Consider the following 12,600-nt stretch of genomic DNA (forward strand, 5'->3'; position numbering starts at 1 on the left):
CAAATGTACTATTTAAAAACTACTTTCCACCTGCTGCCTGCAATGATTGTGCCGTGATTATTAAACACTTCATAAATAGTGTGACACTTTCTGATTGGGCGTCTGAATAAGGGGCCGTTCTTACAGCCTGAGACTCTGGACAGATCTGAGATCGCTGAGACAGGGCAATTCCACAGGGTCTTTCTTCAGGCCCTGCCGGCCCCTGGGGACAGGCATCGGCGCCCACGATTAAGCCCAGCACAGGTGCAGCCCTCTCTCTCCGGCTGGAGCGGGAGGGAGGCAGGGCCACCTACACGTTGGGACCCCATCATCTCTGCAGTGTGAGCCTTGGCCTCCCAGGCCACCCACACATTAGGCCGACAGATGAGGGGGTCAGAGGCTCCAGGGGAGGACTGTGAGGACCAGTCGCCTCTCACTGGGAACAGCACGAGCTCAGCTCCGGCTGCGAGTGTTCTGGCCCATCCACCATCACCTGAGGTCCAGGCTTGCCTGCTGTATTGGGCCTGCTGTGGCCCAGGCCTGGCCCTTCTGTCTCAGGAGAGGCTAAGACCCCGTGGCCCCACCCCTGCTGCTTCTCGGGGGGTCAGTTTCCCTCAGACCCTCCACCACCGAGGGAGGGTAAACAGAGTTCCTGGCGCAAGGGACAGCTCCGCACAGCACCCCATGGCACCCTAAAGACACCGAGTAATGTTCTGGGGTCTGTGGTAGCCATCACAGCCTGCCGGCACGTGAGCCCTCAGGCCTCGGCAGGGAAGGCACAAGGCTGCTGACAGGCAGCGTTGCTCAAGGATAAGGCACAGGGGATGAATGGCTTCGTATTTCAGCATCACGTCACACAGCACTGGACCAGCACAGGCCCTTCTGTGAGGCTGCCCGCTGTTCCCGGAGCTGGCCTGCGGCCACCCTGGCTCACCCTCCCAGCGTCCACACGAGGCTCTGCTCCCTCCCACCTGGGACGCCCTTGCCTGCTCATCCCTCATCAGAGAAGGGTCTTTGGGCAGGACTCCAGAGCCCAGGCCTCACCCAGCGCCGGCCATGGCTGCAGAGAACTCCCAGCTCATGCCGGCTGGGGAGGCCTCGCCCTGGGGCCTGCCCGTCCCCAACAGAGCTAAGAGACTGGCCGACTGCCACTTCACCCCAAAGGACCCAGAGGGTGGTCACTGCCTCTTCTGTAGACGGCCACTTGATTGGGAATACAGCTATTTATTCTCTCCCTGGTCCAGACCATGAAAGGCTTATTTTTCCTCTTTGCACCTCTGACACGCTCCCCTGGGGGCCAAGTGTCCATTAGTCATTAGCCCTAACCTCAGGCCACGGAGCACGGCCACTCGCTGACCTCGTGGGCAGCACCTGGACAAGCCCGCTTCTGGGGCGCCTCGCCACGCCGTCTCGCAGGCCTGGAGCACCGGGCGAGGCACGGCCTGCGCTGTGTCCGGGGGCGGCGGGCAGGTGGTGACTGTCGGCGTCATTTCTCCTGAGGGGAGCACACTGCCCGGGGGACTGGAGAGGTGGGTCCGAAGCACTCCATCCCAGAACCTCTGCCTCTTCACCACCAAGTAGTTCCGCTGGCTGCTTGGTTGTTTTTGTTTTTGAATCTGAAAAATAACAAAAAACCTCTTTAAGGTCATTTCGTGTTGTCCCAGTTCTCAGCAGGAAAGAAATCCTGAGAGTGTGAGTGAATAAATGAAATCTCACTGCCCCCATGGCCAATTCAAGGAGGCCATGCCAGGCTCTGCGGGGAGCGGGAACTGCTCAGCTGGAAGGGAGCCAAAGGTGCAAGTGAGGAGTGGGGATGCACGCCTGTAAGCCCAGTCCACGGGAGGCTGAGACAGGAGGACCGCGGCTTCGAGGCCAGCCTCAGCAACCTAGCAAGACCCTGCTTTAAATAAATAGAATGGCCAGGCGTGGGGTGCACGCCTTTAAACCCAGTACTTGGGAGGCTGAGACAGGAGGATCGCAGGTTCACAGCCAGCCTCAGCTATTTAGTGAGGCCCTCTGCAACTTAGGCCCTGTTTCAAAATAAAGGAAAAAAAATCGGGCTGGGGGTATAGCTTGGAGGTAGAACACCCCTGGATTCCATCCCCAGGACCACATACACACACAAAAAATGAAAATAAGGTAAAAAGAAAGGGCTTGGGGGTAGCTTGGAAGTAGAATGTCCCTGGGTTTGGTCCCCAGTATGAAGAGAGAGAGAGAAAGAAAGAAAAAGAGAGAGAGAGAGAGAGAGAGAGAGAGAGAGAGAGAGAGAGAGAGAGAGAGAGAGAGAGAGAGAGAGAGAGAGAGAGAGAGAGAGAGAGAGAGAGAGAGAGAAGAGAGAGAGAAGAGAGAGAGAGAGAGGAGAGAGAGAGCGCGCGACGGGGGGGAGGCAGGCAGGCACAGGCATGCCAGTGCCCCTTGGCCATCCAGCACTTACATTCCCCGAGAGATCCCTCGTGCCCCTGGCTCAGCCCTCCCACAACGGGCATGCTGGATCCCGAGGACAGATGCCACCAGCCCCGTCCTCTCCTTTCCAGTGACGGGAGACAAGTCATAGCACCCCAGCACTGCGGCCAGCCCTCTATGGACACCAGCAATCACAGGGCCGTCTTCCCAGCCACAGCCCGAGGTCCAGGGGATGCCCCAAGTGCTCGTTGGTGAGCAGGGTGCCTGAGACACCTTGTTCTGTGCCGGGTCCCGAGGAGTCTCTCCAGGACCCCTCAGTGCAGAGCTGCAGAGCTGGAAGGGCAGGTCCACCCGGAGGCCCACGGTGGCCTCGAGGAGGGGCTCCAGGAAGCAGCGGCCCCTCTGAGCTTCCCGGTCAGGGTGCAGAGAGCAGAGGGCAGGAAGGGACCGGCCCATAAGCTAAACGCAGCTTTAGGTGACTCGCAGCCCCAGCAGCACCCCGAGAGGAGACCTTGTTAACAAGTACACAAAGTCTCTTCTTTGCTGACTGCCCAGCTGCAGAGAATGAGGACTGGCTTCCCATGAAGCCCCAAGGGGCTCCGGCAGCTTCCACCCCCTGGGGCTGGCCAGCAGCAGGCCATGTGGGAGCCAGGAAGCCGGTCCAGGTGTGGAACAGGGGGATACCCGCCCCAAAAGGGACCCCCGAGGCTCCAGCCTGTGTGCAGTTTGAGCAGGTCTTGCCTTATGTGCAAAATGTGAAGCAATTCTTTCACCCCTTCTTAAATACCACTCAAATTTGCCTCATTTCTAATCTCTGGTTCCGAGCAGGCCTGCGCAGTACAAGCCATTGCCACCAAGTGGCGCTCGGGAGCGCCCAGGAAGCGCAGGCCAGGCCGCGGAAGGCGGTCGGGGTCCAGGGTGGGCCCAGGACAGCCGGCACTTTCTTGTTGCTGCGCACAACAGAAGGTGCCGCAGGCACGTGCAGACACGCGTACTCGTGTTCACACGGGTGCACACATGCACGCACACTGGAGCCTCATTTCTCAGTCATGGCTGCCGTTTCCTTGATGAGAGAAGGGGGGTGACAGCCCCTGCGCTGGAGTGACCCAGGGAAGGGGCAGTCTCAGCAGAAACTAACTCCCCTGGAAGGGAAGGAGCCAGTGGTGGCACATGCCTCTAATCCCAGTGCTTGGGAGGCTGAGACAGGAGGAGCCTCAGCAAGTTAGCAGGACCCTCAGCAACTTATGGAGAGGCGATTCCAAAATAAAAAAGGCCTGGGAAGCTGGGTGCGGTGGTGCAGGTGGTGCATATTCGTAATCCCAGTACTTGGGAGGCTGAGACAGGAGGATCCCAAGATCTCACCCAGCCTCAGCTACTTAGTGAGGCCCTCTGCAGCTCAGTGAGACCCTGTTTCAAAATAAAGAATAAAAAATTGGGCTGGGGTGTAGCTCAGAGGCAGAATGCCCCTGGGTTTAACCCCCAGTACAAGAAAAAAGGGGGGGGGGAGAAAGAAATGAACCTGGACACTGAGCCAAGGAGAGCGGAATCCTGCTTCAAAGAGGGAAGGTAGACAGGAGCCCCGTGCAGCCTTGGTAAAGACGCTGCTCCTGCGCTCAGCCAGGCTGACCTGAGGACCTGGGGAGCAGCTGTCCAGGTCTGAGGAGAGGGAGCGCCAACACGGGCCGCTCCCCAGACACAGCAGCCCTCTGAGGAACCAGGTGCTGCCAATGGCAGCCTCCTCCAGAAAGCCCTCCAGGAGCCGCCTTGCTTGAGCCACTCTCTACCCTGGCTCGGGCTGGGGAACCAACAAGAAGGCTCAGAATGGATCCGTGTGGCTCCAGAGAGCAGCCTTTGTGGACGATGTCAACACAGTCCAGGGTTGGCACCCAACTCCAGGCTGAGCTGAGCCTGCAGGGGCTGCGGACCCGGGACCACCGCAGCCAAGGGCTAGGAGCAGGGAAGGAGATTCCGGACAGAATGTCCAGGCCTAGAAAGCAGGGATGCTGGAAGGGGAAAAGGTTCTGAGCAAGTGGGGTGTTAGCCTGGAGATGCCAGGACCACAGCTGCCTGAAGGTAAAGCCCGCCCAGAACCAGGCCGAGCTGGGGGACCAGCAGCCCAGTCCCCGGGGCTGTCATTGAGGCACCTAGACCCAGCCATGCCTGAGGCCATTCTTGGTTCACATAACCCCAAACTCCAGAGTCCCTTTTCTACTTAGATGGGTTTGAACCAGCTGGGATCCTTGCAGCTGTGAGTGACTGAGTCTTGCCAAAGGAAAGGCATGTCTTGTGCTGCCCCCACCCGCAGCTCTCAGCATGGAGGAAACGGAGGTGACTGGGGAGAGCCTGGGGGAGATGCGGGCGCCCCCACAGCCCCTAGCTCTGGCTCCACAGGGCCCCCGCTCACTCTTAGTCCCGTCTTCTCCCAAACCCACCGCCCCAAACGGCCCGGAGGCGCCTCTGCCATAGCCACAGATCTTGATAAAAAGCAGCGCCCATTCCCAGAACTGGTGACAGTACCTCGCTGAGGGTCCCCTCCAGGACCCCCGCCTCTGCAGCTCCAACTCAGGCCAACAGGCTTGCTCCTAACAAACACCAGTGGTTTGCTTTTTAAGTGCACCATAAGCGGTTGTTTAGAGGATGGGGTCTGTTGTGTTTTAAATTGTCTACGTATTAATATTTAATCTCGTCCAAGTACAAAATGATTTGTGCAATAACCTGGGAGCTAAGGGCAGGAATCAATGAGAGCCCCGTTCGGTGGCTCTCAGCACCGTCTGGCCTCCTGCAGACGTTCTCAGCCGCTCAGACCCTGCAGGCCACTTGGGCCGGGCGTGAGGCTGGGCACGTGGCCAGGGAGCCTGGCAGCCTGGCCTCCTCCCATGCTTGGGCATCCAAGCAGCCCCTGCCCAGCCCCCAACTGCAGGGGACAGCAACACCCAGTGGGTGTCCAGTGGGGGCTCAGAACACACACCTGTGTTTCCTTCACAGAAGTCCAGAGCGGTGTGGCCAGGGGGTCAGGAGACACATATGTATGTCTCTGGAGACCCCCACAGTGTCCCCCGTCCCACAGGCGGACACTGTCAGCCAGCAGTGCTCCTGAGAGGGTCCACACTGTCATCGTCCAGTCCAGCAGGGGACCACCCGTGTGTGCTGGACCCCAGCTAAGCACGCCGCACCCAAAGGCCGTGCTGTGACTGGGGCTTGGTTCACTCATCCGGAAAGCGAGGGTCCAGCCAGCGTGGATCTGGGCCCCGACCTCTGTCCTAGCCCATCTCCCTGAGCTGATGCCAGCCTTGCGGGCATAGCCTTCTTGGTCCTGCCTCCTGTTGCCCCCAGCCCCGGCCACAGCAACATGGTGAGCCAGGCTCTGAGCCCCCACTGACAGTACTCCCTAGCGTTCTCCTCAGGGCCCCAGAGCTCAGCGTACGGGGCTACTGCTCCCAGAGGGCTTAGGGGTTTGGGGCAAACCCACCCTGTGCAGCCCAGCTGTGTCCAGCTACCCCAGAGGCCCAGGGCTGCATCTGGCCCCAAGAACAGCCAAAGACGAACTTGACCCCTGTGCTCCTGGGGCCCCACAGCCTCTTCTGAAACCACCAAGCAGTGATGTAAACCCAGGGACTTGCTGCCCCCTGGAGGCCAGAAGGAGCACTGCCCAAGTGCCCTGCCCCGTCCCAGCCTGCAGCTCCCTGGGGGACAGAGTGCCTTGCTGGATGGCAGCTGTCAGCGGCAGCACTAGAAGCCCTGCGCACTCCCCGGAGGGCTGCCCCTCCTGCCTGGGTGGGGCCCCCACCTCCCCCCACCCTGGGCGGCTCAGCAGGGGCCCCTCTCTACGGGGTCTCTGGAAGGGAGAGCACAGGTGCTGGCCAGCCAAGCAGGTCCACGGGGTGGAGGTGGAGGCTGCCGGCCTTTGAAAGGGGAAGGGAAGTCAGGCCCGGGCCTGTGGACCACCCGGGGGCTGCGTGGGGACAGAGCTGTACAGGGACTCCCACGAGGAGGGTGGGCTGAGGGCACCGCTCAGCAAAGGGGAGAGGGGCCCTGTTGGGAGCAGCCACAGGCAGAGGAGAGGCAGAGCCACCCTGCCCCATGGAAGGGGCGAGACCTGCCATCGTGGGGCACTCAGCTAGGAGCTTCGGTCACCTCTGCCACAACAACCCCGCTGTCCGCCTGCCACTCTCGACCCCGGGGTCTGGGATGGGAGCAGGGCTCCAGGAGATGGCTGGTCAGCTCCCTGCGGTGTGGACTGAGCTCAGCTTCTGGCCACAGGTGGGTAGGAACTGCCCGGGGTCAGAAAGCCCAGGAAGGATGCTAATGTTCTGGGGGCTAGGGAAGGGCCAGGCACATCCTCCGCCCAGCCTGGCCTCTCCCAGTGAGAGCCGGAGGGAGAAGCCCCACACCCAGAATGCGCAGGGCCCTTTGCCGTGCAGGGCCGCCGCCATGGGGGAGAGAGCTGCAGCCTGGGAGGGGCGAAGAAAGAGGCCCAGGAGCCCAGGCTGGCAGCACGGACGGCGGTCAGGGGACGGCAGGGGCTGGGTGGGTATGGAAGGAAAGCTCAGAGCTCCTCGGGGTCCAAACCCACTGCGTGGGGGTGAACGGAGGCAGCGTCTGAACGCTGAGCAAATCACATCCAACAATGAATGAAAATAATTTACATTATGAGCCAGGTGTGGTGGCGCAGGCTTGTAATCCCAGTACTTGGGGGGTCATAGGTTCTGGACTAGCCTCAGCAACCTAGAGAGACCCTGTTTCAAAAATTTAAAAATAGGGCTGGGGTGTAGTTCAGAGATAGAATGCCCTTGGAGTCAATCCCCAGTACCACAAAATAATAATAATAATAATAATAATAATAATAATAATAATAATGTAAGCCGGGCGTGGTGGTGCACGCTTGTAATCTCAGCATTCGGGAGGCTGAGACAGGAGGATCGTGGTTCGCAGACAACCTCAGCTACTTAGTGAGACCCTGTTTCAAAATAAAGAATAAAAAATAGGGCAGGGTGTGTAGCTCGGAGGTCGAATGCCCCTGGGTTCCATCCCCAGTACTTTCTTTCAAGAAAGAAAGATTTCAACAAGAAAGTAAACCCAAAGCATACTCACACCTCTTCATGTTGAACCAAGATTGCTTTACAAAGCCTAGAACTGCTGCCCAACAGGAACATGGCTTCAAAGACCCCAGAGGCCACACGCCTGGACCCGGGGTGCTGGGGCTCTCCAACAAGACACAGCCTGGAGTGGACTGCAGAGATGTCTCCTACTGCTGGCTGCCCTGCTGGGGCTCCCCCTGGGGGTCTCGCCTTCGGGGGAGGGTGTGGAGAAGGTTTCCTGGAGGAAGAGGTACCACGCTCAGCCCTGGAGGTGGCTGTACTGAGATCAGCGCACTCGCTGCTCTGTCCCGGGTGGGCAGGCTGCCGGGGCCTTGAGTGCCACCCAGGAGAAGCGGGGACGTACCCTGCCCGTGACCAGGTGCCCCAGGCACCCTAAGTGGAAAGAACCCCTGTTAACCAGAACCCATGAGGGTGACAGAAGGCTCAACCCCAGTGCCTGCCTGCCTCCCCACACTGGCGGGGAAGGCGGGCTGCTTCTCCTCCTCCCCACCCGTGGGCTCCCGTGGAGAGTCTGAGAAGGTGCAGCACATCTCGTAGCCAGATGCAATCTCCCCACAGGCCAGCAGGTGGCAGCGTCGCCCCAAAAAACGCTGCCTCTGCTGAGCCTTTATAACTCGCACAGACTGCCAGGAGGTGGCCTGCCCACCCCTGCCCATCCCGCCTCCAGCCTTCCCCAGCTGCCAAATGCTAGCCGAGGTTCCAGGCTGGCCCCGGCTCCACTCCAGGCTGGGGGGGCATCGATGTTCCAAAGTCCAGGCCCAACCTGTGTGGGCCGAGACCTCTGGCGTAGTGCCCTTCCCCTGGAGCCTGTGGCCTGGACAGTGTTGTCCAGCCTGGCGCACTCCCCGTCCCCACCTGCTCCTCCTCGCTCAACAGGTGCACATGGCCGGGGCCGGCACCACCGCCCCCTCCTGCAGCCCTGCCCCTGTGACCACGGGAGCAGGTGCCCCAGCTCCTGGGAGGTCGGTCAGCTCTGGGGCCATGGAATCGCCGCCTCCCACACCCTGGCACCACAGTGCCGGACAGCACAGGACCGGGAGTGTCCCAGCCCAACTGCAGAGGAGCAGCAGCCAGAGGGGCCTTTGGAAAACACTGCCAGTGAGACCTGAAGGCCCTGCCTGCTCCTCCAGGGAAGCCCTGCCCCGCGGCCGTGGCCCCTGAGGCTGGGCCTGCCCCTCCTTGTCCTGGTGCCCTGGAGGATTCTCCCATCCCAGCACCAGGGCCTGACCCCACACCAGCCCACCCACCCACACCTGGTCTGGCTGACTTGACTCCCCACCTGGGCTCGAGGTCAGCCCAGGAGGCACGGCTCCTGGGGGGGGGGGCTCATGTGAGAGACACCCCCACATCCTGGGGCCAGGGTGCACAGGGGACGGGGCTCCAGAGCGGCCAGCCTGGAGGCAACCCCACCCAGGGCAGAGAAGGCTGCAGGTGCAGGCGGGAGGGGAGTTGGCCCTGCGCGCCCCTCGGGCCTCTCCCCCAAGTCCCCACGGATACGCATCTGTGTTTCTGTGTCTCCTGGCACACCGGCACCCAGCAAGCAATCCCGGGAGAGCATGGTTATTGCTAGAATCTTCCAGAGGGTACATGGCTGCCACCCATTTGCTCCACAGATGCACACTGGGCACTTATGAGCCTTCCCAGAGCCTCTGACAATGGCATCTTCTCTGCCATTCCTCTCCTGCGGGGGAACTTGGAGAACAGGATAAGCAACTCTGCTCGGTTGACCCCGCTCCCTGAGCAAGGGACAGCCACGGCCACCAACTCGGCCCCGGGGGGGGGGCAGCTCCCGGGAGAAGGCTGGGGGCCTGGCCTGTAGGGGCTGTGGGGGGCTGAAAAGGTGGGTCCTGAGGCTGCCAGCGCTCCCAGCAAGGGCACCCTGGGAAGGCCCTCCACGCCCATAGGAGCCCCCAGCCCTCCCCCCTCCCCACGGAAATGCTCAATGCCCCTTCTTCGCAAAGCCTCGGGAAGCGCCTGTCCTGAGACCCCGGGGCGAGGCCGCAGGTCTGGCAGGGTCTCCACGACAGGGCCGCGGGCCGGCAGGTCGCGGGTGGCCCGCCCGGGACCCCGCCCCAGGAGGCGCGAGCTCCCGCGGGTGGGGACCGGGAAGCGGGAGGCGATCTGGTGGGGACGGCGGCCGGGGGGCGCCGGGCCGGGGCGGGGCGGAGCCGGGCTGGGGAGGGGCGGCCGCCCGGCCCCTCTGATTGGACCGCGCCGCGCCCGGCCCGGCCCGGGGCGGCTTAAAAGCGGGGCGCGGGCGCGCGGAGCCAGGGCCCACCCCGGGCCGCCCCGCGCGCGGGCCTGCGGCCGGCTGCACCCCAGGGCCATGGCCGAGCTCGAGCCGCTGTCGGGGGGCGCGTACCTGGCGCTGGGCCGCGGCTACGGGGCGGCGGGGCTGGCCTTCGCGGGCGGGGCGGCCCGCGGCCACGGCCCCCCGGCGGCCCCGGGCGGGCCCCCCGCGCCCCCCGCGCCGGCCGCGGCCGCGAGCAGCGGCGAGCAGAGCGCCGACGAGGACGACCCCTGCGGAGGGCGGCGGCGGCGGCGCGGGCCGGGGGCGGCGGGCGGGCGGCGCGGGGGGGCGCGGGAGCCGCGCTCGCTGCGGCTCAGCATCAACGCGCGCGAGCGGCGGCGGATGCACGACCTCAACGACGCGCTGGACGGGCTGCGCGCCGTGATCCCCTACGCGCACGGCCCGTCGGTGCGCAAGCTGTCCAAGATCGCCACGCTGCTGCTGGCCAAGAACTACATCCTGATGCAGGCGCAGGCGCTGGACGAGATGCGGCGCCTGGTGGCCTTCCTCCACCCGGGCCAGGGCCTGGCGCCGCCCGTGGCCGCCGCGCCGCTCGCGCCCTTCGGCCCGGCGGCCGTGTGCCCGTTCCCGGCCGGCGCGGCGCTGGGGCCCTGCCCCGACAAGTGCGCCGCCTTCCCGGGGTCGCCGTCGGCGCCCTGCAAGCACTGCGGCGAGAAGCCCTGACGGCGCCGCCCGCACGGCCTCCCGGAGAGGAGGCGCTGGAGCGCGGCCCGGGAACCCACCGCGCCCTGGGCCGTCTCCCAGCGCCCTCGGGTCGTTTCCGGGGGCCATCGAGGGCCGAGACCCCGTGGCAGGTGACCCCTAGCGCTTCCGTCGGGCACCGCGGCTCACCCCTTAAGTGAAGACCCTGGCGGGACCCCGGGGCCACAGCGAGGCAGATACTGGTCTCATCCTGATGGTGGTCCGGCCCCGAACGCCCTGGCCGCTGGGCTTGGCTGTCGATGTCCCTGCCTTGGGGCTGGTCCTCTGCCCCTGTCGGCCCTTCTGGCCACACTGCAGGGGTCTCCCACCGGGCCTGTTCCCGAGGACACACAGGCCAGGCACCTCCTGCCTCCGGACTCCAAGATTCCATCCTCCCTCTCACGCAGCCCAGCGTCGGTTTGTCTGGGCGGCTCACAGGCAAAGGGCTGGCTTCCGGCGCAGGAAGACCAGGGCACCGAGCTTTCTGGCCTCTTCTAGTCTGTTATATTTCATCTTCTTGCCTGCCTAGACAAGCACCATCGCAGGCCTCCTGGAAGTCTGCGGATTAAATATCCAGGGACGCCTCCCTCACCCAGCTGTCCCCCCTTGCCGGCTTGGAAGGAGATCTCTTTCTGCGCCCTCTGCCTAAGGAGGCTGGTGGAGGAGGCCTTCTCACTGCCTGGAGGGTCCAGACCCAGGAGGACCAAGAAAGGCCCTTCCCACCATCTCCGGGAGGAGGCCGGGCTTCTGGTGAGTAAGCCGTGAGCCGGCACCAGCGCTGTGGTTGACCGCTCTGAATTCTGTCTCGTCCCTATCGGTGGCCTTAGCTGTTTTGCCCCTGTTGTGTCTGGCTTTATTAACCTGATTTCCTGCATTTCAAAAGGCCCTTTGTGTTTGCAAAAGGAAGTGTCCGACTAAGTCTTACAAAGACATATGTTTAATGGTGGTTTCTGCTAATTCCCATTTTATTTTACGCTCTCAGAAAGCTTAGTGTAAGACTATCTCAAATCCCCTGTAGGTAAGTTGAGGCAGGAAAACCAGAAACTCCAGTTTTGTTTCCTTTCTGGGTCATTCCACTTCTTTGCCTTTTCTTTTTGGGTGCTGGAGATTGAACTCAGGATCATTCTACCTCTGAGCTATACCTCCCAGCCTTATTTTTTATTGTTTATTTTGAAACAAGGTCTCACTAAGTTCCCCAGGGTCTCACTAAGTAGCTAAGGCTGGCCTCGAACCTGCAGTCCGTTTGCGGCAGCCTCTTAAGTGTTGGGGTTACAAGTGTGCACCACCACACCCTTCTATTCTGGGTCATTTCAAAGCGACCTTACATCCAAATCATAAATTAGTTACATGTGGTAATTACATGTGAAAAGGAAGTCATTTATTTCAGTCAAAATCAGAAATGTGTGGCACCTCATGATACGTGGAACAACGCATTTGACTTCAGCTTATTTTACAAATATGATTAAATTTGATATCAGATTAAACAGTGTCCATGTGTGGCTGAATTCATAATTTCCATTTTAAGACAATGATGTCAGTTTGGGACGCCTGCTTCTGGGGTCCACAAAGTATCTGAAATACTGAAGCTTCATCTGAGAGCCACTGCTCATTAGCTAATACATGAAATCAAAAGAAAAAATGAAGGAAAAAGGCTTCACCTCCTCTCTCAGGTCAAAGCTATTATTTAAAAGAACCATTTTAAGCCTGGTGTGGTGACACACTCCTGTAATCCTAGTACTTGAGGTCGCAGGTTCAAAATCAGCCTCAGCAGGCTGGGAAAGGTGCCACACACTTGTAATCCCAGCATTTGGGAGGCTGAGACCAGAGATTCACGGTTCAAGGACAGCCTCGCCTACTACTTAGTGAGGCCCTTTGCAACTCAGTGAGACCTTGTTTCAAAATAAAGAATAAAAAATAGGGCTGGAGGTATAACTCAAAGGTAGAATGCCCCTGGGTTCCATCCCCAGCACTGCAAAGAAAAAAAAAATTAGCCTCAGCAATTTAGTGAGGCTTTCAGCAATTTAGGGAACCTGCTTTAAAATAAAAAATTAAATAGGGTTGGTGGTTGGTGGTGTAGAATTATTCTGGGTTCAATTTCCAGCACTACACACACACACACACACACAC

The 12,600-nt window shown here is 60.9% G+C and overlaps 1 protein-coding gene across 1 annotated transcript; it reads left to right on the top strand.

The window, feature by feature from the left end:
- Positions 1-9,807: 9,807 nt before the first annotated feature.
- On the top strand, positions 9,808-10,455 carry BHLHE23 (basic helix-loop-helix family member e23; the record flags this gene model as incomplete). The annotated part of the gene is made up of 1 exon (XM_080716225.1): positions 9,808-10,455. One exon carries the CDS (start codon positions 9,808-9,810, stop codon positions 10,453-10,455), a length of 648 nt encoding a protein of 215 aa, XP_080572351.1.
- Positions 10,456-12,600: the final 2,145 nt, after the last annotated feature.

The sequence above is a fragment of the Muscardinus avellanarius genome, assembly GCF_963383645.1.
Source record: "Muscardinus avellanarius genome assembly, chromosome: 19".
NCBI classification, from domain to species: Eukaryota; Metazoa; Chordata; class Mammalia; order Rodentia; family Gliridae; genus Muscardinus; species Muscardinus avellanarius.